At 37.3% G+C, this 27,932-nt stretch overlaps 1 protein-coding gene across 3 annotated transcripts; it reads left to right on the forward strand.

Moving 5' to 3' along the window:
- The first annotated feature begins 212 nt into the window (after positions 1–212).
- gng7 (guanine nucleotide binding protein (G protein), gamma 7) lies at positions 213–26,813 on the forward strand. Of its 3 annotated transcripts, none has more exons than XM_039673809.2 (4): positions 213–641; positions 3,798–3,859; positions 22,888–23,009; positions 23,886–26,813. In XM_039673809.2, exons 3-4 carry the CDS (start codon positions 22,929–22,931, stop codon positions 24,009–24,011), a joined length of 207 nt encoding a protein of 68 aa, XP_039529743.1. In that variant the 5' UTR covers positions 213–641; positions 3,798–3,859; positions 22,888–22,928; the 3' UTR covers positions 24,012–26,813. The 3 variants fall into 3 exon arrangements, with proteins under 3 accessions (XP_039529743.1, XP_039529742.2, XP_088987300.1); XM_039673808.2 differs by lacking the exon at positions 213–641 and adding an exon at positions 795–1,072; XM_089131174.1 differs by lacking the exons at positions 213–641; positions 3,798–3,859 and adding an exon at positions 15,599–15,718.
- The last annotated feature ends 1,119 nt before the right edge of the window (positions 26,814–27,932 follow it).

Raw genomic sequence — 27,932 nt, forward strand, 5'->3', positions numbered from 1 at the left:
TAAGTAGTAATGGAAATAGGTATGAGCAATGATTGAAATTAATACACATCCAAACAGTTTTGAATACAAACAATGGAATAATGAAATATATTGAAATTAAAATATAATAATGAAATATTCAATATCGTCGTTCTTCTTCCATGTGTGAACAGAGTTTGTACACTAGCGCCCTCTTGGGCCAGTAGGCGTTACTGCATACTGCGGTGGAAGACTGTAACGAGTTCGGTGCGCCCAAATGTGTAGGCTAATGAAGACTGGGTCGATGAACCGCTGCACGTAAAGTGTACTTCTTAAACCGCCCGGCAGCTCAAAACCCTCCAAAATCCAATCGAGCAGCGAAACAGTTCACCGACGGACGCAACCAAACCCGTAGGCACCCGATGAGGGTGGAGAGGGCAGAGCTGGCGAAACTGATTGGTTTTCGATTTTAACGGAGAGCCGCCTTATTTGACTCAGCACCGACTCAGGTTTTTCCCAGGAGAGAAAAGCAAGTTTGTGTGCGAGAACGCTGTCACCGGTGGTGGGGGGACTGACTGGGTGGACACTGGTACACGGAGGGGGTGGTGTTTGTTTAGAAGGGGGGGGTAACAATCTGCGCGAACCTGGCCCTTTAAATTACCTCCACAACCACTGTAGACGCGGTGAGTATACAACAAGCTCTTATTTTCTTCCTTGCTTCCTTACTTCAGGTTTGTAATCGAGCATCCGTTTGCTTACCTAAACGCCCGTGTTTTTCAACGCGTTTGCGTTATAGGCAGGGCGCGCGGCGCGGCGCTCCACGCCACCGGTGTCACGAATCCGAAACCGCTTGAATTTTCTAAGCGTTGCCCGGTGGGGTGGGGAGTGGGCTTTGCATCAATAATATTTAGTGGACTGTGCATGTTATGTCTGCTTTAAAAAACGCGAGGGCAAGATTGTCATTTGAGTGTTTGTGTGAATCAATCTTTGCTCTCTGGCTCAAACTAAAGCTTAACAGGCGAGAAGAAGCTTTCCTGCGCCTCCTGTCAACACATTTACGCCTTACATATTCTCCAATTCCGTGGAAGATATTTGCAGCGCCGGGTCATTATAGGTTTGTACATTGTATACATCGTTTGAAGGAGTCTTCAGAGCTATAGACAAGGAGCCGTACATTGTGTACCGTTTGTCAAAATGCCCGCATTGTCTTTCCATCAGTGTGAGCAAGGCCTACCAACAGCAACAGAGCTCTGGAGCAAAATGCTGTGCGTTATGGCAGATATGCCTGCACTTCTGCATCGTTTTGGGCTGATTTAATGTGACGATGTCATGATGAAATATTGTCTGAATGCAGTTACACTGTTCTGGACTTTACATAAAAACCCAGAAACAGCCGAGCAGCACTAGTTAACAGCTACACAGGCCTGCTTTTCCTTATTTTAGTCACTTATAAGGTTGTGCATAATGTAATAGTTTGCTTTCTATAGCACTTTTCACCAAACATCTCGTTCATAGTTGCTGTACAGAATATTATCTCACTGTGGCAAGGGAACAAAAAACTCCATAAGATGTTTAGGTGAACAGGGAGGTTGGACCTTGAGAAGAACCAGACTCAGCTGGGGGAGCCCATCCTCCTCTGGCAAGTCGATTACAATTATGTGCATATGACAAAAATATGATTTAGTTACATAGTGGTTATGGTTATTACTAGTCATGTTTAATCACATTTAGATAGCTTAAAGGTAATCCTTAGTTTATAGGCAGTGGTCAGAGAAGCATCTCTAATAATAAAATAATAATATAATGCATTTTATTTTATTGTTTTATTAAAGATACTTAGTGTACTGTACAAGTTTCTGCTTGTACCTAGTGAAAAATAGTATTTTACATATAACACTTCTCAACTGGTGCTGGGTGTCAAGAAACTTTTACTTTTATTTTTGTTGTCACAGTTCTCCTTTATTTTTTTAAAAAAAAAACCTATAATGAGTAGATTTAAATGTTCCCCGCAAATCAAAAGGGCAAGTAGATTCATCATTTAACAGATTAAGTATTTTTATAGAAAATGACTTCATGGTGAGCCATTGTCACCATTTTGGTAATATTACCATACTGAGCCACAGAATTCACAGTGTGCTTGTACACCGTGCAGTTGATTCACTACAAAGTCTAGTCTGCCAATGCCTAGTCTTGTCAATGCATCTAATGCTGTATACTCTCCTGACAGATACTAAATGTATTTCAGGGCAGTTATATGTCACATTGTCTAAGTGCAGGTGCAAGTATCACCTCCCCCTCCTTTGTATGTACAAAACATAATAATATAAAGGCACATGCCCGTATTGGTTTTGTTTTCATTTGGAACTCATACTTTATAAAAGAACGGTTATTTAATCTGGTAAAGTTTCTGATAATGTGCAGAATGTATGTACTGAACGTGTATGTATATACACAGGATACACACATTATCAAAAAAATGTTTACTGTATTGATACCAAACACAGAGTCTTAAAAATCAATTAGCTCAAGCTAATCAGGTGTCTTGAAGCGACCTGTATTTTCCCAGTATGAAGTCTTCCAGGGACATGAATATAATTACAGCTGGACCTGCTACTGTGCACTAATTACAGAACGGACTCACTCACTTATTCCACTGGAACCCTAATTAATACATGCGTTTCTTTCAGACAGTAGATACATTTTCTGTGTACAGTAACAGATGGTTAGTGAACTGCAGCAGGTTTATCAACTGGTCCAGCCACTTTGTTTTGCTTGGCTAGGATCATACTCAGAGCTCTACTGAATGAGATGAGATTAATAATTCATAGGTTTTGATTTTGCCGCTTCACATCTCTCTCTCTGTCTTTCTACTCTGGTTTGCCTGGTTGGAAATATTTGTTTTGACAACATGAATAATGGTTATAGCTGGAACGCACTTTATTTCACCATCTCATGTACAACAACATGTGAAACTGTATGATGGAAGTGCGGCCAGTTATGATTAGACTATAAATATGTTGGGTTGGATTTGTAATGCACTATTGCATATTCATAGGATTTATTTATTGTGGAATGTTTAACTATTAATACAAATTTCCTTTTGACTAGTTCATACTTTTTTAGTGTGGAATAGGATTTATTTATTTATAGTCATAATGCCATTGTGATATAATTTGAGTCAATGATATTCAAGCTTTAATTGGCATTAATAGTTGCAAAGAAAGAGTATTATAAAGTAAAGGTTATGTGTAAAATGATAGTGTGTAAACCAAGGTGTACCAGTTCAGAGTCAGTAACCCATTTGAAAATAAGGGTAGAATTTACAGTATGTGTACACTTGCTAAGATAAAGCCTGTCTGAGCATGTTTCTGTGTCATGATTAGAGAGAGATAAAAACAAAACCTTGCAGACGGTGGTGGGGCAGATTAATTCCGCATAGCTACTAAAAGCAGATTAAAATTGAAATAATTCTGCTAATTCTAACCTAATCTGCATTAGTGGCCTTGCATCAGGACACTGCCCTCTATTGAATCAAATTGAAAAATTTTAGTTCATTTTTTTAACATATTATTGAACAAGTGTGAATTATGATATTATTATTTTTTTAAATAAGTTTTTTGCTATGTTTGTGTGGGTACGTGTTGATGTTTTGTTTGCAATGTGCTTTTTTAAAAACCCTTTTTGTTCCTTATTATATTTCACTTTTTAATTGCAATATATCAGTTGTAACAATTTATTCACAGATAATATAGAGTAAGATTACATAAATAGATGGTCAAATGGGAAATCACATGTTGCAATAATATAAATGATATGTATATTGTGTTTTTGTTTTCTAGACAAGTCAACTTACCTGCAGGTACCCGAGCCAGCTTTTGTCTACAGCCTCTCCATCATCCAGGTAAGACAAATTCCAAATAAAAGTTATATTGATCTAACTAAGAATGCAGATTATGTTATGATACAGGTTATGTTTGAATTTAGTTGACAGGGAATTTTATATATTGGCATACAGGTGTTGCAGCTTGACCACATGGGGGTGTCAATGTAACAATATTTCACTGATTCATGCATATACTCTCTGCAGCCTACAATGGGCTGTGTCCATAGCAACCACCCAGTCCACAGTTCAGTTTTGATAATAGAGATAGATGAGGCCTCATTGTGGTTCAGTGCTGATGTATAGACAGTTCATGTGTACATGCTTCTAAATTGTATATTTCTTGTCATTGACATGTTGTTTACACATTTGATAAAAGATAGGAATGATTTTTTTTTTTAGAAATCAAACAATGAAAGTAGAGCAACAATAATTTTGAATTGGCATTATGTTAACCATACTTCAACTGCATGTTTTGTATGTAGCTACACGTTTTTGTTTGTAGAATCAGGGTACATTTACACAACACTAGGCACGTTTCAGATTACAGATTTGCGCTTACACTTTTGCGATTCTCTTTTCTTCTAATATCGTAAAAAAAAAACTATTGCGAAATGACAGCGTTTTCATTAACCGCCTTCTAAGTTAGGCGACTGTAAAATGCGCCATTGCAGTTTTGTGAAATATTCCTTTTTTGAAATGCCTGAAAACACCTCATGCGAGAGTAAAAACTTTTTTGCGATAAATGGGAGCGTTTGCGTTTCCATTGTTCGTATTTTCAAATCATTTCAAATTGCACAATTTGAAGGGTAATGGGAACTCGGCTAATGATGTACTAAAAACAGAAACGTTTTTCCTTTACGTTTTTTTTTTGTGTGTAAAGACGACATTGTTATCAAAACAATCCCCATTCACATAGATCCACAAAAACGACTAAAAATGCTGTATTATTTATGCCTGGACAGTAGATGGCGACACTTAAAAAGTTCCGGTGTCGTGTAAATGCCTCCTCAGAATTCTTTTATTGCTTTCATGATTACCGGTCACTGGTTTTCCTTAGGTTTTATTTGTTTTCGGAATAAAGAAATGGGCCATAAAAAGGAAATACTATTGCTGGTAGTTTCTAAAATAGACTTGGAAACAACGAATATTGTGTATACTTGATTCTACTCCATGAGTGTGACCAGTGTTGGGAAAGTTCACTTTCTACATGAACTAGTTCAAAGTTCAGTTCACACATTTTAAAATGAACTAGTTCAGTTCATAGTTCATTCTTCAAAAAATGAACTAGTTCATTTATAGTTCTTTTTATCCATATGTTGCGAGCTCTTTTTTTATTATTATTGCCACACCCCATATACAACCACAGACAACAATTATTTTATCGAAGGGCAGTTTGCACAGAAATGTAAGATTTTTCCCATCCTCACCGGCCTCGTCATAAAATCCCTTTTAAAAAAAATCCCTGTTTTGTCGACGGCGCCCGTGGTGCGACACTGCTGGATGGTGTTGCCAGATTGGGTGTTTTTTCGCTGCATATTAAGGCCTTTTTACGTTTGTTTTAGCTGGGTTTTCGACTTGGAAGACTATAAAAATCTGCTTAGCGTTCAGAATGCCATTTTTATCACCGAACCTAAAGGCATAGGGATACGGTCACAACCTGATTGGTTGGCTTTTATGACGTATTGCCTATTTTGAGACAGAACTTACCAAACATCTAAAACCATGCTGTGTGCTGGGCTAAATGTGCTTGTTGTATGAATGTGCATCATCCAAATAAGTTGGCATTTTAACCAGCTGAGAGCTCCGGAGTTTATAAAATGTATGTGTAGAATTTGGGTAAACATTTGGGTAAACAGTATAGCGGTGAATGAAAGACTACATTAAATATATTTTTGTGTTCTAATTTGTTCAAATAGCAAAATAAAAACTTTTATATATTTATAAAAAAAATAGAGAGAGATTGATAAGAGCAGTTAGAAGAGAGGAAGATAGAAACTTTACACAGCCTCTGTATTAAAAACGCCTACACAGCAGCAGCATTAACTAGTTTTTTTGTAATTTGATGCAAAGGTAATTAAATACAAAGTATAGTGTTACAAATGCACATACATTAAAAAAATAACAAATGAAATATTTGCTGGATTTACATTAAAAACAGTTCAAACACATCCCCACGTCTGTGAAAAGGGTCCATAGATGCTTCATTAGTGTCTGTTTCTATGGGCTGCGATACGTAAGCCTTCTGCCATTTTTACTTAAATTAGAAATCTTTTCTAACAATATGAATCTTTACTATCACTTTTTATCAATTTAACTCATCCTTGCTGGATAAAAGTATCAATTCCTTTAAAAATAAAGGAAAAAAATGACTGACCTTAAACTTTTGAAGGGCAGTGTATATTGTTATAAAAGATTTCTATTTTAAATAAATGCTGTTCTTTTTGAACTTTTTCTAGTTCAAAAAGATAACGTTCTAAAAAATAAATAAATTAAGCAGCACAACTGTTTCCAACATTGACAATAAATCAGCATATTAGAGGGATTTCTGAAGGACCATGCGATAGACTGGAATAACTAATGGCTGATGAAAATTCAGCTTTGCATCACAGAAATAAATGATATTTCAGAGTATTTTAAAATAGAAAACTATGATTTTAATTTGTAATAATATTTCACACAATATTACTGTTCTTTCTGTATTTTTGAATAAATAAATGCAAGCTTGCCTTGAGCATAAAAGACCTCTTTCAAAAACAGTAAAAATAGGAATGTTTCCAATCTTTTGACCCGTACTGTATATAATTTGGTCCTAATATCTTAAATCTTTTCAGTAAATTTTCAGTTGTAAATTCACAGTCAACAAACATTTTTTTGGTATATGTTAATATTATATAAATATAAATACCATCCACAGTTCAGTAGTCATGAATAAAGAGTGCCACGTATATACTACACCACAGAGTGGCAGTATAGGACTTCACTGCAGAGGCTCTGCTTTTGTTTTCCACTGTGACTCCATCTCTAGTTACGTCCTGCTCGGTCTAGACGGGACAAAACCCCTGACCAGATTCCTGCTGTCTTGCGTCAGCTGACTGACTCACAGACTGTGGGGGGAAAGTATGGGGTCCCGTTTGGAAAAAAAAAAAAAAACATGCTTCAGGGAAAACACCTTCTGAGACTTCAGTCTGAATTTTACACAAACACGGTGTCTGTGTTTTCTAGAGATGATCTTTTGAGGCAGACAGGAAATCTACTGTAGGGTCTGTGGTCATTTCTGTTTTTGCCATCCGGTGATGACTAGACGCCTGTCAGTGAGTGATAGACTGTCGGTCAGGCTCAAGTCATGCGTCTCTTGCACTGACTTACAGACTAAACAACGAGCAATTGAATAATTCCATGTGTAACATGGAACATAGCAACTCTCCAGCTTGCAGCTTTGATTCAATACATGCAGTGAATTCAATTCTAGCTTTTCAGAATGCTTAAAATATGAGAAAGGGCAGTGCTGAAAATAGCTAGAACCTGTGATAGATTTTGTAATGTTTTGTTGTTCATTACAGATGGATGTGTGGTGAATACCTCACACTTAAGTCCTTTACTCTGTCTGTGTTGTGAAACAGCTGAGCGTGTTATGAAAGGCTTGGTGAGAGAAACAGTTCAAAAAGTGCTGGGTCATGATGACTGTGCTATTTATGTAGTGAGCTTTCATAATATGAGTCAGCATCTCAGCTTTTTCCCTCCCCGTTTCCAGCAGAGCGGATGAAACACTTTGACTGACATGCGCATCATTTCATATTCCTCGGGTACATGCCATGTGCCGGTAATTGTTGCATAAACAGTCGGTTGTGGATCTCTTGGGGTTTCACTGAACTTATAACCGCTTATATCACATCCATGAAGCAGCCTCACATGGCAGGATTATGCAGCAGGTTTGCATCTAAGACAAAGAGTGGCATGCCAAGTGCTGGAGATCCAAGCAGCTCACGTCCAAATTGCTAAAATGTGTGATTTGGACTGTGTAGCATTAAGAGTCCGTTATGTTTGTTCACCACTGCCTCTTCACAATCTCCTCGGCATTGAGTAATCCCTATTCAGCTCCACAGTTGGCCGCATTCCTGCCGTTCTGTACTCGCTTTCATTTTTGTCGTTGAAAGGGGAATGTGAGTAACGGTTGCTGATGCACTCCCTCCTCCTGCCTCTCATACTGCGTTCACACACTCCCCAGCATATAGATCAGTCTCCCACTCTCACCTACATGTGCGGCCCACTCTAGCTCATGCATCGCATACTACTTGCACACTACCGCCTCCATCACTCCTCCTCCTCCTATATGGTGTTTTAGTTGGCAAAATACATTGCTATGCACATTTGCAGGGATCTCATAGTTAAGACTAATATAACATTACTTTCTATAACATTATTACTTTTAAGTCACATTTATGCATTTAGCACTAGCAGATGCTTTTGTAGGAGCGTAATGGGATTCGTCACAGAGCCAACACTATTCAAAAAATAAGCTTCATTAAATTGTAATAAAAATCTAGTAATAATGTAGCCTGGATGCCAGCCTGAACTCCGCCCACAACATTTTTTTGGTCAGAAGTTCGGTCTGGACTCAATCCATTGAAATGGCCAATCAAATGCCAGGGCGGGCTTTATACGATGATGGACAGATGATCTGCAGGGACGTAATCATCACGTTATCAAAGAGCGCTTGTCAAAGATGACTGCAGCTGGAGAATTGAGATGTATAGATTCCCCTGTCGCGTCTTTTGTAAAATAAATCGACAGCGCATTCATTTTAATAGACAAACAAAAAACTGCAATCAAGGCATTTGTCGATCGGAGAGATATTTTTGGCGTCCTTCCGACATGATTCGACAAAAGTGTAACTTATCAGCTGGCTCTGACGGTCGCTAAGAAGATGGGATGTAATGAAAAGCTGGTTTGGCACTCATGGAGAAGTAAGTAAAAGAAGCAACACTCGTTATTTAACTTCTAAAATAAATAAAGTTAGGCTACGTTCTGTATTTGAAAACTGCGCTATGCAAAGGAGTTGACTTACTGCGTTGCTCTGATTGGTTGTAGGTCTACCGACTATCCAATTGAGTGCAAAGGTTTTTTTTTTTTTCCTGGTTCGGTTACGACACGCCTCATAATCAAATCCCAAAGGAGGAGTTTCAGACTCATATTCTCTCTTGAATATGAGTATGACGAAGTCAGGCTAGTAATAATGATGATAAACATTATGCATTATTTTAAGTGTTATATTATTCCTAAACAAGTTCCTTTTTTGAAATGCGTGAGTTCAAAACATAAATGTGTAGTAGCAGTATGCTAGTATTTCGATAAAGTGTTACTGCGAATAATTGAATGTTTCCTGTCATAACTTGCTCCAGGCTCTGTTTGCATTGCAAGAATTCATTTGCATGAAAGGTTTCATCCATGTCTGTGCCACACTTCTGGTTAGAGGAAAGACACATAGTTTGAATAGCTTTTAGGTCCAATGAACTCCTGAAGCGCCGCAGGAATGCCGCTCTCATCTGTAACGTTTCTCTTACTGGAATTCATTTTTTAAATTCTTTCTTTGTAAAACTCAAGCTTAGCCAGTTGTTCGTTTTTGTTTGATTTGGTTTGCACACCGAAAGGAATTGTCCAGGAGGTGTATTATATGTTCAAAGTGTATTATTATTACATCAGAAACATAACAAACCGTTTTTCTTCTCTCCATGTTCTAGCTGATTTGATAGCATAATCAGTGTTTTAAATGTCTTGTCTGGTGTACTAGCTTTACTGTCTGTCCTGCTTTCTAATCCTTTATGGAAGGATTCTGCAGCATCATTGAACTCAAAGTTCATAAGCATTCATGTTCCTATCTGTTACCTTTCCGAGTAAGCCAGCTGTATAATGCGCAAATCAGCTGATATAATATAGGAACACTGGTTGTTTGTTAGTGTTTCACAGTTCATGTGAATTCTGAACTGTTTTGCATTGTGGCTGCATGTTGCGCGCATGGGGAATGTTCAAAATTGCATTACACCATATTTTGTAACTCGTTCTGCATTATGTTTACTGTTTGCATAGAAAGCCTGGGTTATATAATGCGTGCCAAAATGTGCATACAACCCATACAATACTGTATCCCACAATGCAATGTGCTTGTTTCGACCTTGCACTGCTAGTGCTATTTATGTATTAATATATGTTTTCTTTCTCATTATTGGATCAGGCTCAATGTACTCAATGTAGTTCAGACATTTGGAGACAAAAAAGTATTATTAATAATTAATCTTACTTTTATTGTAAATGTAATTAATACTTTTAAATGATTGTAATGTAATACAAAATGTATACAATATAAATTCATGTTGTTTTCTTATTCTCTACATTAAAATATCAAGTAATACATAGTGTAATTTATTGTATTATAGGTATATTAATTATTATTATAACACATTTGTTACATTCACAAGCTATTGCATACAAAAAGCAGGATTCAGTACAGTAAGTAGTATAATAGTATAATTCTATCTGTCCTGACAGCAAAGTGTCTTTCAGGGAAATTTCCTCAGCCGGTTAAAATCTGTTGTGAATTTGTAATTGAGGTTAAAAGTGATCATAGATGCCCTTGTGAATAGTTAGCAGACTTTCTCACATTTGAGGCGTTTAAAAATTAGACAGAAAATTTCACAGGTGTGCCGAGTTTAGTTATGCAGCGGGAGATATTGCGGTGACTGGCCCGTGACCATTGGCACACAGGACTCAACTTTGACCCGAGTCTGACACAAGTTGACCCTTCCCTTGACTAGACGAAGGAATCCTGGCTGAGTGCATACTCTTCCCACCAGAGCACAGTCACGGGTACGGGGTGTTGCAACTGACACCTGGGTGTTTTGCTACCAACACACTTTTCAGTCCCACGGCCAAACACTTGAAACAACAAACTCACTTTTATGGCTCTTTTATACGAACTTACTAATCATACTCCTTTTCTTTTCGGCACCTTTAAAGGCTGGGCAGATATGTGGGTGAGGTGGTAAATCCAATTTTCCTCTTGTACTTAAGCAAGTAGGTTAAGCTCCCAGAGTGTGACTGACCTAATTTAAGGGCCTTTCCACGTTCTGTACATGTGGAAGATTTGAGGGTAGAGGTGTGGCTTCCCAGCACTGAGTCCTGTCCTGCAAACCAGGGCCAAAGCCAAAGGTTTAGCACTCATACATTAATGCTCAGGAAAAAAAACAGTTTTTCATGGGTTTCAATTTGATCTGGGACTGCATGAGTGAAAATTTAATATTTTAATTAAATAAAAATATTTTAGCAATACATTTAATAATTTACTAGTAATTTCTTAGTCATACGTTTCAATTTCAATTGAAATAATCATGTTTTGTCATTTTTATAGTTGATTGTGCGGCCCTAGTTTTAGCAATGGAAAAGGCAAGAGAAAGGGCATTTAATGAACAATAATGTATACAATGTGTATTGACTTTTTTAGTCAAAACATTGACTGGAAGAGTTTTTTTTCTGACTGCCTTCATCAACAAAAATACTTCACACCTAGTCACCTGTCCTGATAACATATCTAATTGGATCAACCTAGCAGGTAGCAGCCTTTCCACTTTGGTCCTTTCTTTGCACGTAAACAGTCCTGGTTCCCTGTTCTCTACCACATGCACCCGCCTGTTTGGAAAGAGAAGTCTGTTACACCCTTTGCACTGAGGGTGGCTTGTTTGGGAAAGCAGGAGTGAGGTTTGACACCTGTGCAGCTGATATCTGCAACAGCCCTCCTCAGTGGGAGTTCGATGGGGACCAGGTCAGAAATGCATGTGAACCGCCTGCTTTACGCAGTTTCACGACAGAGGTGTGAAACGGCCTGTCGTATATATATCTCCCTAATGCCCTGCTGTTTTAGGTATCGACAGACGCAGAGAGTGACCCTAGACCGACTCTAAACGTTCCCTCTCATTCTCTCTCACCCCCCTGGTCACCATTTATAAAACTGTGACATTAGTGAATAGTCACTTTATTAAAGCTGGCCCCATTCCTGCCGTATAATTATCAAGATTTGTCTCCATTACAAGTCATGTGATATTGATTCCATGTGCTTCAGTTAGGAAACGTCTGCCGTACAATAATGACTTGTTCTACCTAAACGTAGGAATTTTAATGAGTGACTTATATTCGACTACATGACAGATAAGTCAGTTACTCTGGAATGGGAACTGTGCTATTTGTTGGTCTATGCACACATGCGTCAGATGGATGCTTTTCGAAAGGCATAAAAACAATGAACTCTCTGCTAACATAATAAAAAAAAAGTCTCGGGAAATGAGTCTTATAATAAGCTTGCACCACTATTTTTTTCGTGATTTGTTTAACTGAAGTCACTATAAGCACCGCTAGCATTTAGAAGACACTATTAAACAAATTTTATGGAAATTAATCTTCCTTTATGTTGATTGTACACTAATTTTAGCAATCAATGTGTAGATACATTTGCAGAGTCTGCACATCAATGTTATTTTAGTATTATTTATATATTATTATATTATTTATTCATATTTTGAATAGCTTTTATTTTATTATTTTCTGTTTTCCTTCTAATTTTTAGCATGTTTTAGTAATTTTGCAGTATGCTTGTAATTTTTATTAGTTAATACTATTATATGTTATGTTATATCTTGAACTCAAACAAGTTTTTCATTTAATATTTACTTTTTTATTTCAGTTTTATTTTAATTAATGAAAACAATGTTTGATAGTTTTAGTTAAATCTTTCCTTCTCAATGCTTTTTTTCTGCTTCTTAATCTGTGTTTTGATCCTGAGATTCTGTACTCTTTCAGAAGATGTGAATAGCACCCTCTACCGAATAGCAGTGAAAACGTGGATTGCCGAAAAATTAGAGCCAGACCGATATATCGGCAGGCCGATATTAGGCATTTTCCAAACTATCGGTATCGGCAGTTGTAATGGCCGATAAATGAATATTTCAAAAATAAAATAAAAACGGACGAAACACGCAAACCATGTGATGAGTGTTGGACTTATACCTACAAATAACTAATGTTAGGGAAATCTGTAAATGTTTTGTTGCGAGTTTCTGAAAAAAAAAGAAGAAGAAGAAATTATATATATATCGGCCGATATATCGGAATATCGGATTTTAAAACCATCAAATATTTGTATCGGTATCGGCCTTCAAAATCCTTTATCGGTCGGGCTCTACGAAAAATGTAGTCAATGGCTGGAAAGCGTTCTGTCATAAATTATGTAAAATTTCGTCAATGGCTGGGAAATAGTTAGCAATAAACATCACTGGTGTACATAAACCCATGGGGTTTATTAGGGGCTTTTTTCCTATCGATTCACATACCTGTATTAAAAAAAAAATTGTAATCTTATCTTTAGACCCTCTGTTTGTCTGTTCAGTTGTAGTTTGTGAGTTCTCCTGGCATTGGATTTGCCTGAACTGTTTGTAAATTATGTAATCATCACCAAGTCATCATATGTGCTTAAAAATCACAAATCAGCTGTGCATGTTTACAATAGGAGAATGCTTCCCTTGAGTGGCTTCATTGCAGCTTTTCATTGCAATGCGTGGGTCAAGCTGCAATAAAGCACTAAGAGTTTATTAGTTTGTTGTCTATGACCATGTCATAGTCATTGAAGAGGTCTGTATTAATATGTGAAGAAGGAATGGAGAACATTAGCTGAACCGCGTGTTGAACCATGCTAATGTGTCTCTTGTTTGTACACATAGAGCTCGCAGGAGATGCGTGTAAAGTGCGTCATGGAGAGCAGATTCAAGTAAAGCAGTGCAGCGGTCAGCGGGGGAGGGTATCAGCAGAACTTTGCCACTTGTGAGATGTCACAGAGGTCATCACAGAGGTCATCTAGTGTTGTGTTTGGACAGATAGACAAGCTCTGTGGCACTGCAGAACAGCACAGTCACTTCCTGGAGTTATAATATCAGATTAAAGAGAAATAGGAAGGGTTTCCCGGAAAGAACGCAAGACTGGATCAAGTTTGCATAGTTTGCATAGTCATAAATTATACTAAGCCTTTTGCAGGTGTTCTGCACAGGGGCGCTGTAATGGGGGGTAGGACGATTTCAGGTAGTTATTGGACATAAAATATATTTTAATTCGCTTTTTCTTTTATATTTTTATCATTTTTCAGAACCTCGGCTAAATTTGAAAAAACAAAATAAATAAAAATAAAATGATTTTCAGTTCATCCTGAATCGTGCAGCTCTAATGCATTTTCATACTGTACATTAAAAATGTTGTGATGTGTAAATTAACTTAAATCGTTTAAAACTTTTGATTTTATTAACTATGACATGAAAATAAAAAATATTACATAAAAAATGTTGGTTCACCAGCATCTGACAACTTTAATACCGTCATGCGTTGGTAATTTATCCCACTAAGTAGTGCAGACGGGTTGATGTCATGAACCGGAAATTGCAATAATCTTTTCTTCTGAGTAGGGCTGTGCAAAAATTAATTGCGATTAATCGTATCCAAAATAAAAGTCTGTGTTTACATAATATATTTGTGTGTGCTGTATATAATTATTTTGTATATATAAATACCTATGCATGCATGTATATATTTAAGAATTATTTGCGCTTAAATTCTGTATACATATATAAATACATAATCTATATTATATAAATATAAATATTATATATATGCATAACACATTTTCTTAAATATATACATGCATGTGTTTGTATTTATATATACAAAATAATTATATACAGCACACACAAATATATTATGTAAACACAGACTTTTATTTTGGATGCGATTAATCGCAATTAATTTTTGCACAGCCCTACTTCTGAGTTATCCGGGTGAAATGGCATCTTAAAAGCACTAAAATGTTGGGCAGGACCTTATTTTTTCTATCAGGAATTGATTGGATAATTAGATTGTTGTTGTTTGTTAATTGCTGCTGATGGAGCGGGATTGTTGTCCCGCCCTCATTGATGTTTTTAAAAGATGATTGAGCACATGAATGAAAAAAAAATATGTGTACAGTTTAATTATGCTAAACACTACAATATTCCATAAAAAATATGAATTTTCAAGTTATCGGTGTTCCCAACAGTGCTGTAGTTTTATCAGAGGGTGAAAGAGGAAAGACATTCTCAGTGCTCTTGCGTCACTGGCTGCCTTGACCACAAATGTCTCGCGTCATCTCAAATATCTCCCATCCTCCAAGTATGTACATTCCCACAAGGACAGATCCAACCACGCTGTCCCATCTAAGTCTCTTTCAGTCCAAACACAGTGTCTCCGTAGCTGGCACAGCTCTGAAAGACATTGAGAAGAACATGGCTAATATTTCCTCCACGTGTCGTCCTTATCCACAGCTCAAAATGATACCCGTGTCATATTTGCCCAACATGTTGCAGACTTTCCAGTGCAAACGGCTGCTCACTTCAAGGAGCTGGAAAACAGACAGAATGCTATATTTGGTAATAGCCATGTCAACCCAGAATCCCCCACATAAGAGCCAATAGTACTTACTGTAAGCTGAGTTGCACCCCTAGGAGTTCCCCATTTCCGTTTATTCAGCTTCCTTTGCCCTTATAAGGAGGCAGACCGGAGGAGGAAGTCTGTTGTTGTGAAAGAGGCTGGTTAGTCACTTTCTCTATTCTGCCCTGAATGCTTGTTTACTGTCTGATTACAATGGTTATATTACTATGCACCTGGTTTTGATTCCTGCCTCAAAGGCCTTGTTTGTGTCCAATGTGCACACACATCATGCTAGAACCACATGTTTACGTGAGTGACCCTGTGAGTAAACCCGCTTCTAGAGTCACTCAGTCACAAAGGATCTGACCGCCTAACGTTCTCCTGGAGGTTAGTGTATCATGAAAGGGCTGTTATGATTTGAGGCATCTCGTAAATACCCAATTCTCAGAATAGGAAGTGTATTTCTTTTGGTTCCACTGCAGATGTTTATCAGCTCATGCACCCTCCTGAGTCACGTAGAGTTTCTCATGTTTCTAGGTCCGGTTTTGGTGCAACCTAATATTTCGTCATTGCAGAAAATGTTTTTATGCTTTAGTTTCTTTCCATCCATGACTGGAGAAAAATGTCACCTGTGAAGTAGATGCAGAGAGGATATGGCTCTCCCACACACGCTTTTTGTGTTTTGATTAGATGCACTTCCTGACCTCACCTTCATTCCAGGTTTTGTAGGGGCAAGATTATCGTTCATTTTTCCTCCTGCTCACAGTTTTAACCTCAACCTCAACTTTGGTGAGTTGTCAAAATAGGGGCCTCCTCCCAAGGTACTGGAGAAACATGTTTCTGTGCTTTTCTGGCATTAACTGCCTGTTTTTCCAGACACGGGGCGTTGTGCATATTCAACCTTGCATCTGTTTTCAGTATTTGTCATTGGTAGAGTGAACCTTTCACTGTGCAATTTGACGGAACCTGTCGGTTTTTGCAAACACGTTCACTTTCTGATTGTAAGTTTAAACAAAATGAAGCATATTGCATATTATATTGGTTAGTTAGTTAGTTAGTTAGTGGCCTTGTTCTCTTGTAGTGTCTATTTCCATTATATTTTGGAAAAATAGATCTAAGAGAATATTCCAAATGGTTTTAATCCAGGTATCTGATGATAAATGATAAGGCCGACACTGATGATGATGTAAATCAAAAACATTTTGTCTTGGCATTTGGCCTCTAAATATTTTTTTTTGTGTGTGTGTGTGTGTGTGTGTTTAATAAATTTTTTTCTCTTTTTTGATTAATGAAATCCATTAAAAAAGACATTCATAATGTTAAAGGAGAATTTCTTATAAATACAAATGTTGAAGACCCCTGTTTTAAAAGTATTTACACTATTTCATGTTGCATTAGTATCCCATTAATAGTATTTATGGCTTACATGTGTTGTATAAACTGGATTTGTGGTCACAATAGCTTCTTGTCACGTTCACCTCAAATTGCACGGGACCGCATTCCTACAATTCCTCCGAACGTTTAAACAAATTCCTTAGCAACAATTTTTCTCACTGTATGACCATTTAAAGTTATTATCATAAAGTGGCTTGACTCGAGCCATTCAGGCATTTTCAAATCTCTCTTTTGTTCCCCTTTCTGTTAAACAAGTTTTTAACAGGGTGGTGTAGGTACCACGGTGTGATGCACACGGCGGCAATGCCAGCTCCACCTGTCTGATCAAACTTTTCAGTGGGGTGTTGGAGACGTTGCACCGGTCCCTGACCTCAAGAATTCAACATCGTCATCATTTTAATTCATTTGTAAGCTTGGAAACTTTTCATAAAACACAAGGCCAAAACAGTTCTATAATGCTCATTTTTACAGTATCAGGTCTTTGTATTTTTGCTTGCCCAATCTGCGTCTGCCAGAACTGTATCAGTAATTGTTCTGCAGGGAACACGTTGTATAAGCCTGTCCAAACAATTTCCACCCACTTCAGTCATTTGTACCCCTGTCTATTTTTCTGTCTGCCGGGTCATGAGTCTGTCTGTCTCGGTGTCTCTCTACAGATTCCGTCCCCATCTGGTCACACCCAGACGCACAGGCACAAGCACACGAATGTTCTGTGACCCCTCTGTGCACATACATGCTGACGTGAGCAAACACTCCCTCACTGGATCGCAGCTGGGAGATGAGAAATCCCATTAATTTCCTCTCGTTTTCCTTCCTTGCCCCTCATTTCCCTCCCCTTCAAGTGTGCTGCTATGCTGGAAAGTCCTGTAAGCTGAGGAAAACACTTCTGGCATTTCTTTTGGCAGCTGATCAAGCTGTACTATGTGTTTTCGGTTTCTAATTCTTGTAAGAAGCTTTTCTGCAGCTGACTGAGCCTGTCGGATTCGGCGAAGGGTGTGGAACGTAACAGTCATTTGGACTCAATTGTTTAGTACTGCCATATAGTGTAATTTACGCTCACCAAACAGGATTGCATAAATAATACATGTTTTTGAACAGGTTTTTATAGGTTTACCGTCCCTGTAGAGGGCTTGACAATAAGGCCCTGTGACCAGCGTAAACACCGCTCGACATTTGAAAGAACTGTGTCTTGTCTGATCTAGCCAGTGTTGCATCGTTTGCAAGTTTGTCATTTGCTCGTGATTTTAAGCCTTTCCAGTTTAAATATTCAAGCGCAAAAAGACACGAAAGATAATTTAATATTTGTGCACTGTGTGTGTATGTTTTGTGTGTGCAACAGACGTCCGAAGCCCGCACACAAAAACGACTTTTTTTCTTTCTATCACAGTTTTTTTCTTTTCTCTCCTTTTATTTGATGGACATAGAAGTCATCTCATAATTGTTCCTCCTAAACAGTGTTGTGTCTAACGTGAGTGTAAACGGTTGAGAAATAAAATGCATGTGTAACAGTATATCGGATTCGTGGAGCTCTTAAAGTGACAGCAACATAATAAATCTGCTGATGTCTTTGTCTGGTTGTGCCAATATGACACAGTATGACAAACTGCAGGTTTTGATGCTGCCGCTTTGACTTGCGTATAATAGGGATGTGCTTCATGACAACTAGTTGGTGGTTAGCTTTTTTTAGTCTCATTTTTGTTCATGTGTGTTAGCATTGAGGCAAATCAGTTTGCTAGCGTTGACAGGAAATCCATCCATCCATCCATTCATCAAACTAAACTATCTTTCTTTCGAACTTCTATCTATCTATCTATCTATCTATCTATCTATCTATCTATCTATCTATCTATCTATCTATCTATCTATCTATCTATCTATCTATCTATCTATCTATCTATCTATCTATCTATCTATCTATCTATCTATCTATCTATCTATCTATCTATCTATCTATCTATCTATCTATCTATCTATCTATCTATCTATCTATCTATCGCAACCTTGGTGAGTATAAGGGAGAAAACAACACACTGACTCCACCCTTTTGCACAGTACGTTAAACATCAGCTTTAGTTAACGAATGACAATAGTGTTTACTGCTGCTCATTGAAAAGATGAAGAATTTGATTGCATTTTTGTTCTAAGCTATTTTAAGTATTATTATAACTCCTTGTTTAAGCACAGCATAAACTGGTATTAGCAATGATGGAGCTGCTATTATTTGCACATGCTCAAGTAATGAGCAGACACAAATTCCAGTAGCCTGAATAATCACCCAGGCTCCATTTTTTTCTTTTGGTTGTCGGTATGAGGCAGCTTTTCCCGCCAGGCTCGAAGGACCATTGGTCAGGTTTTGTTGACTGCCAGAGCACTCTCTGTTTTTTTTTTTCTCTTTTCCCCCTCTTTTCCTCCCTCACCCTCCTTGTTTAGAACAGGCATATACGGTATTCCCGCCGAGCATTCAAAGAGCAGGAATGTAGGAAGCATCTGGAGCCTGCTGAGATTACTGAAAGAGCCGGCACGTAGCCACCAGGTGTCCGTTGGAGGCAGGGGCTTTTTTTATTTAATACTACCGCCCGATTGGAAAGCTGGCGGGAACTGCCACCTCACTTTGAACTCAAGACAAACGTCTGCCTGCAAAGCTGCACATGCCAGAACACAGACTGTGACCAAACAGAATGATGCATACTTCAGATTCTCATTTGACCACTGTTTACATGCTGCATCTTTGATTTATCAGTGCATTTTCAGTGCTTCAGGGACATTTCAAATGGGTTAGAAGCATGCATCTTTTTTTTTTGGTATGGTCTGTAAGTGAATATGTTCATTTTTTTAACATTAGATAATGCGTTAGGTATCATAAACAATAAACAATGACTTTAGTGTATATATGAAGAGTTCAGATGCAAAAGCCTCTAAATGTCATTTGAAATTTTCTTCTTTAATGATGATTTTTATCAAACTTGTATATTTAAGTTCAGTAATTTCACTTAGATAACAATTAATAGGTAATTATCATTGCCATTTAAGTGAAATCACTGAACTTAAATATACAAGCTTGATAAAAGTGATCATTCTAGAAGAAAATTTCAAATGGCACTTAGAGGCTTTTGCATCTGAACTCTTCATATAGAAATTAACATTTACCTAGATTAATACATGATGTAAAAGTGCTCATTGTTAGTAAACTATTTTCAGTTCATTAAAACTATCTGTTCACTGAATGCATTTTTATTATTGTTGAATATGTGGCTGAAAACAGAGCATAGGGACTCAAGGGTGGGTGCAGTTTTCCAGTGCCCCCTTCCTCCTCATCCTCACTGGATCAGAATTCCACAGAGTGGAAAAAGAGACGCCTGTTTAGGAGACTCTCCACAGTTATGCGAAAGAGCATGGTTTGATTGCACGTGAGCCTGATTTAAGCTCAGAGAGAGAATGTGTGAGAGCTGTGTGAGACTCTGAGGATAAATTAAAGATCCATTGGGAGTTCAGCACACTCTGTGGTGCCTTGTGACACAGTCTAAACCTCTTTGATTTAACCCACTTTTTGTAGAGGAAGTGTGTTGTACAATGACAATAAATGCAAAACTGTGACCACACATTAGCAACCCTTTATGAAAAAAAAGTGCACTTTAACATTCTTTGAAAAGAGTACTTATTCTGGAAATTATATATTTAATAAAATAATTAATAATATGCTAAGAAATTGTTAATGCAAATAAATGAAAATATATTAAAGATAATATTTATATTCAATGCAAATAGCTTTAGAGTGCTTTTTTAAAACCACTAGTCTGTTTTTATAAGCAATATTTCATAACCCACTATAGTGCTATATGTTAATCAACACATCAGAATAAGTGTACTTTAAACATAGCACAACAAAAAATTATTAAAACATATTGAATTTAAGTGTACTTAATTTTTTTTATTGACATTATTAATCAATAAAAACCATCACACACCTGCAGATAATAGGTGCATAGGAAAACGACCAAAAAAGATCGGTCGACAATCTGCAAACCTCTTTATAAGCAAATAAAGAGTTTTTAAATGCAAGGTCTGATAGTGTGCGGGAGTTTCTCGTTTGCTAATTGACGTTATAAAAAAAGTGCACTTTTTAAATGTTGTGGTAATAATGAATTCTGAAAGTGTACTCTGTAAGGACACCTAAGTGGTATTTATTCCATTAAGATTAGATTATTATATGCAATTTTAGAAATGTATACTTTGAAGAACACTCCAAGTGGACATTAAACATAATTAAATCGCAGCAGTTTTTTGTGAAGTCAGACTAACAGATGTAAATACAATGCGATTTCACGTCAGACATGTATTTCATCCTTCAAATATTTGATTACGCAATGTGTCATGTATTGGACAGTAAGATGAAGACTCTACTTTGACTACGCAAAAAAAACAACTGTTGCTTGATAGAAGCTGAAAATTAAACATGCATAACGTGAAATTATAATGCATGCATCTGTAGATTCATCATTTCTAGCACATTTCTGATTGCCAACTACAAAACAGTTGCAGTCTTAGTCAATTAGATATTTGTGGCTGCTTATTAAAATCAAATAACCAAGTATTTAGTTGCAACATTCTTATTTATATCCATCCTGAAGCATATGTTTTCACTTTTGTCGATGTAAAACTTTTCAGTAGATAAGATTCAATCCCAGCAGCCTACATGGAGCCAACTTGGTACACACTATGGCTCTGTGTATCCAAAGCTTGTGCCTTTTAGGAGTTTTCCTGTGAGGGTTTTCTTTTTTAAAAAGGAAGATGTGGTTGGAAAAAAATAGTGAAGGGAGACATCGTCCTTTATGAGTCCTGTATGTTTGAATGAATATGCCAATGTATTCTAGAGTGCTGCAATTATGTATGCAGGGCCGCTGTGCATATTTCCTGGAATGCAGCACACGGAGCCGTGAAAGAGACTGTGTTTGCTTTGAGAAGACAAAGCCCAGGCACTAAGCAACATGCGTTTAGAACTATGGCCCCTTCTAGGAACGTCATTGAATACCAGGGGTGCAGCGCTGGTTTGGGAGCGCGTGCGTGGAGCGGAGGGAGGGAGAGGGAGGGAGGGGGGGTGGGGGGGGTTGTATAAGGAGTGTGTTTGTCTCCAGAAAGAACCAAACCTTTCACTGCCTCCAGAGTTTCCTCTGTTTCTGCGGTTACTTTGATAGTCACCTCTCTGTGGGTGTGCTGATACTAAAAATGCTTGAAATGACATTTTGGAGGATTTAGCTGTATGAAAGCTTGTATTTAGCAAATTGCATGACATGAGAAACAGTTTGTATTTAAAGGGATAGGGGTCATTTAGTCACCCTCATGTTGTTCCAAACCTGTATGACTTTCTTTCTTCTGTGGAACACAAAATAATATTTTTTTTCCCTCTCTCCATACAGTAGAAGTCAATGGGGTCCAATGTTGTTTTGGATCCTATTGAAAAACAGTTAAAACAAATCTTCAAAATCATTTTCTCTCTTTTTTTTTTTTTTTAGCACTTTTTATGTTAAGGGTGTGTGTTCATCTTTCCTAAAATAAGGAGGGAGAAGATGGACAGCCGCACCTGTTTTCAGTTGTAGCGTTAGTCTGATTGATGGGCCCCTGAACTGGGTGGTCTGGACTATTGTTTCTGGGTAGTTGTGTGGTCGGAGCTGTCTGACAAATATCTTGATTTACATATAAGAACTATTCTAGAGGCTTGACTTTTGCAAGTTATACAATATGATTGTAACTTCAAGGGATGGTTCATCCAAAAAGAAAAATTCTGTTTACTCGCCCATATAATGAAAGTCAGTGTGGTTCAAAACAACATTGGACCACATTGATTTTTATTGTATGGAAAAAAAAAAGAACATGATGACATAATCTTTTGTGTTCTGAAAAACACATTATAGTTTGGAAGGGTGAGTAAATGATGACCATTTTTAATTTTGGGTGAGCTATCCCTTTTATTATTACACTTTTATTTGTACTCCCTGCTGTCCCTTCAAGCCATTTTTTAGGTTTTGTTAATGTCTTCTAAAAGTATGTAGTGAGTTTGCACCTTAAAGAGCATTTTTTTCTCATTAATTACTTTGATTGTCATACTCTATGTGCTTTGAATGCTTCTTCAATTTGAATATTGTTTCTTCTTTGTTTTCTTGTAGAATTTTCTCATTTTACTCGGCACGATAACCGATGGCAGAGAATGTCGACGAGTAATAACATAGCCCAGGCCAGGAAGTTGGTGGAGCAGCTGAGGATCGAGGCAGGCTTCGAACGTATTAAGGTACACAAAGTTTCATTATTCGGTGAAACAGGTTTGCTTTCAACCAATAGCAATACCGTTTTTGCTTTTTATTGATGCTTTGGCGGTGTGACATAGTGCTTACTACCTTGAACGGTGGTGCACAAATGAGAAAAACTGTTTAATGTATGGTATAAAAGAGTAGCTGTGGTTGCCAGAAATTCACCATATAAAATGCTTTGACAATGTATTTGTTGTTATGGGATGCCTCAGCCTGTTTTTTTACAGCTAATAACTGTGTTTTTAATAAAGTGATAATAATATAACTATCACCTTACTGAAATATGCTTTTTATATTAAAATGTACTAATTACCACCTTAATAATACAGGTGGCACAATAGAAAGCAACATGATGAATCGGAGTTCATCATAAGTGGCCTGTCCATAACACATGAGCAATACTCGCATATAGACGTTGTCAGTCTCATACACACAAATACAAAATTCCACAAGGGTGTTGACAAATATGACACTAAATAATCCAATAAACAGCTAAAAAGTGGAACACAAAAAAACACAAACATAATGTACATTGCTGCTGAAAAATAATAATTAAAAAATATCCATAATATAGGATCATATGAAGAGTCATTCAGGGACTTTTTTTTACTGTTTTTCACCATAGATGAAATGGTGATACTTCCTAAAACCATAAATTTGACTTTATGAGATATTAAATCATTTACAACTTTTCACCATGTATGGTAACCGGATATCAGGTATTTACTCCCCATCATTTCCAGCCATCTTTCTATTCTTTTCAAAGTGAAAGTTACAAAAATAAAATCGGAAGAACATATTTGGTAGATTTTCACTCTGTATCACCATCTCTTCCTCTTCCTATTTCTCTGTCTCAGGTGTCTAAGGCTGCTGCAGACCTCATGAGTTACTGTGAGCAACATGCCCGCAGCGACCCTCTGCTGGTGGGGGTTCCCACCTCGGAGAATCCTTTCAAAGACAAGAAGCCTTGCATCATTCTATAGCTACTCTGTCTAGCCCAGCTATCCCAGTCCCACTTTAACCGATGCCCATCCCCAGGCAATGGGCAATTCAGTCCAACAATTCTTTTTACCTGGTATTCTCCAGCAAAATAAACGCCACGCTCTCTCTGTAAAAACAAAAAGGGGCAATATCCGTATTACCTAGCGTCATGTAGCCCGGCGTTGAGTGAATCTAGATGAATGAATCTGCACAGTACGTTCATGCATATAGACGCACTTAACTGGAGGTGGCAGATTTGGAATTTCTAAACCGTTTTAAAAGATTACTCGGAGACTCCAGCATGTTTTTCAGTGCAGCGGCTGACCTTGTTACCATAGGTGATGGAGGAGAGTAAAGGAAGACAGTCATGGTTATGCTGACTGACTAGCTGGCTAGCCCAGTCACACTGTGGTAAACGTGGTAAATCGTATTAACCCTGCATTGTTACGTCGAATCTGCAAGCTAAAGGTTTATTTTAGATTTGTATGGCCAAAATTTAATCCAGGTATGCTTACCTTTATCACAATAGCACATTTCATATTTTACAAAGGGATTCAAGACATTAACCAGAGTTGCCAATATTTTTACTTTTTTTGTTTTGTTTGTGAGCTGTTGTTCTTTTTTTATCGATTAAAACTCATTAGGTTTAATGCTTTGTTTTTTTTCTTCTAATGTTTATACTATATTTCAGAATCCTCAAACATTAAGTTATAAAGGAATGGTTTTATATAATGGAGAAAATATATTTACCTAATACTATCCTTCCCAACCCCCTCCTTGAGTGCAGTTCTGTATAAAAATTGAGAAATATTAATGTGATATTCAAAAAAAAAAGTTGGTCAAATTTATTGAAAGCTGAAGGCCAAGATTTGGTATCAAATAATAATACATTTTTACAATCCTGATAGCAGAGGCTTGGAAATGCCTCGTAGAATTGCGTCATTTTAAAGTCGAAGCCCCTGCAAAGGCCATTTTTGTTTTTTCTCTGAAACCAAACTTGATTGTAAAATCCATACAGAAGGAAAAAAAAAATGTATAAACTTTCTTTTGGATATCTTCAGAGGTGTTAACTTTGAGAATAGCTGTTTGGATTTGTTTGTTCCAATTTCTTCTTTCTATGGAAACATGGAATCTGGTCATTGAGTATGAAACTGTACAGTGTTTGATAACTAAAGCTCATTCTTTCTTTCTTTTGTGGATGTTTTATCTTTTTGTAATCTTTGTGTAAAATTTTCGTTTCTTCCATCATTCATATTTAACCGTTGAGTTAGTCCTGTGTCAGGCGAGGCAAAAGACACGAGCAAAGGATTTGATGGACTTGTACATGTGATGGGTTACCTGCTTCCTGTGAGGGAATGTGGAACAGATTGTTGACACAATGCCCACACAAGGTGCTTAAGGCTTTGCTCGAGGCTCGTTTCATGAGTCTATCTAAAGGGCAAGACGTTCAGCCTTATGCAACAGGCCGTTGGGTTTGGCTCGGCCTGAGCAGTCACATGCAGAAGATGAGTGGCAAGGTCAACCCACAACTCTAATTGTCTAATGTCACTCAGCACATGATGCTCGCAGGGATCTGAGAGTCTTTCGGCCCCCGAGAGTGACTGTTTTGCATGTGACATGATCCCCAAACAGTCACTCCCAGTATTCAGATAAGTGCTAAAAACAGAATTCCCCCACTGCCCGCTTCGTATGCTGGAAAATAACAACATAGCGCAGGAAAAAGGGTCTCGTTGTGGGACAGAGGGGTTTTGTGCTCCCTGCGGTCCATGGGATGCTATCATCAGCTCCTGTATTAAGAATGACTAAGGCGGGGGAAGGTCACGAGATGCTATGTGTCATCCAGCAGGTCAGCGAACAACAGAATTGCTCAGTGGACAGAGCTGCTCCAGTGACATCACTTCCTGTCAATCCAAAACGGAGCAGTATAGTGTCTTTTTGCATTTCTGCAGATGGGTACTTCAGGAGAAAAAGCACCGTATTATATGATGAAGGATTAAAATTGAATCACTTCAAGTGTTACATTAGAAAGTCTCTGACTTTTCATTGCTTAACCATGTTATTTCAAAGGAAGAGCCATATTGAAGTCCGCTTTAGGAACAGAAAGTGCAAAGTGCTACAAAAGTGTGACGTTTTTGACCCGCCACCAAACTCGCTGTGCCACATTTGATGGTATTACACTGGAGCAAACACTGTGAAAGTCAGCTAAGCTAAGTTAGCTTGTTAGAATTGAGTTCTCCACCCTCTTGACCCTGTGTGGGAATGCACTGTGCTCCAAAGTATAGCGCTGACCTTAAGTACGCTAACAACTCCCCGCACTTAGGTTTAATAAGACCCCGCAATCATTTAACTGAGAAAACTTCTTGCTATGCGGCGAGACCCGTTGTTTGCGAGCGCCAGGACAAGTGAGCGTTGTGCGCAGCGAGAACACTTAAGGTGCTGAGAAGGCCGTGATACCTTAACCTCAATTCCTCGTCCCCCTAACGTTGTTCGACTTCACACACCATCGAGCTCTTTCATGCCCATGAAAGGTGAGATTTAGGCTTTGTGTGGGTAATATCTGTAGCCAGTAGATTTCAATCTCAGCCTGTCCCATTACTTTGTGTTTTTTTTTTCTTTTTTCCTGTGTATGCATATGTATCTTTCTGCCTTGATTATGAAGAAATATATCTATTTTTTGTAATTGTTCTTCTCGGATGTGCCATAAATCATGTTTTCTTGCACAATGTTAATATTTTGTGGATATTGCTGTTTAAAAATGATGATATCGGAAAAAGTAGATGAAATAAAATACAGACAAAATGTTACACTCCATCGATGCGGATCTGTTCATTAAACATGCTTCACTGATTTGTTCTAAGCAAATGGTGTCACACAAATGGTTATCTGACCTTGGTGTGGTAAGGCAGAATTTATGAAAACAGATTAACTTGCAATTAACTTAATTTATTCAATTAATTTAATTAAAAAAAACAGATTAACTTGTAATTATTGTTTTCACGCATTCCCCCCCCCCAGATCTATCTATCTATCTATCTATCTATCTATCTATCTATCTATCTATCTATCTATCTATCTATCTATCTATCTATCTATCTATCTATCTATCTATCTATCTATCTATCTATCTATCTATCTATCTATCTATCTATCTATCTATCTATCTATCTTTTATTTCTGCACTTATTTTTTAGTTGTTTTTACTGCTCATTTTTTTCTGTTCTATCTTTCTATCATCTATCTTTTATTTCTACTCTTATTTCTTCTTTTTAATTGCTTTTACTGTTTATTTTCTGCACAATAATTATTAGATTACAGCAATAATAACATTTTTTTTTTAAAGTTTGAATAATATGAATAATCATAAGAATAATAATTTAGCTCAAATATCATGTCAAACCATTTAAGTGTGAATGGATTTTATTTAAAAAATCAAGTAATTCCATAGAAATATTATATTAATTCACTTGTGAATAGTTCATGCTTCATGGTGACGCTCTGTTTAGAGACATACCAGATGGCAATGTTGTGAACCAATATTGCATTATCTGTGAAAAATACAGGTTAAACAAATTAATGATTTATTAAAAAATAAAAATAACCCTGCACATTTAAGATTTAAGGGCACATACTTTGCAATGCCTTTTTATGTCACTCATGCTATGCACCTTTTGGAATAGATCTTATATAATACTCTTGACTTATGAGTTCATTTTAGACTTGCACAAATATTCCTAATGACAACGTCTACAACAAATCTCCTGATCTCTGTTTTTGTGCACTAGGTGTTGAAGGTCACCATGTAAGTCACTGTTCTACAGCACAACTATATATTTTTAAAAAACGACATGAAAGAGAGATGTAAAGTTGAAAAAGACATGAAAGAGAGATCAGATGTAAAGTTGGAACAGTCTGTTCAAATGAAG

Source organism: Pimephales promelas, chromosome 5, assembly GCF_988280905.1.
Source record: "Pimephales promelas chromosome 5, fPimPro1.hap1.1, whole genome shotgun sequence".
Classification (NCBI taxonomy): Eukaryota; Metazoa; Chordata; class Actinopteri; order Cypriniformes; family Leuciscidae; genus Pimephales; species Pimephales promelas.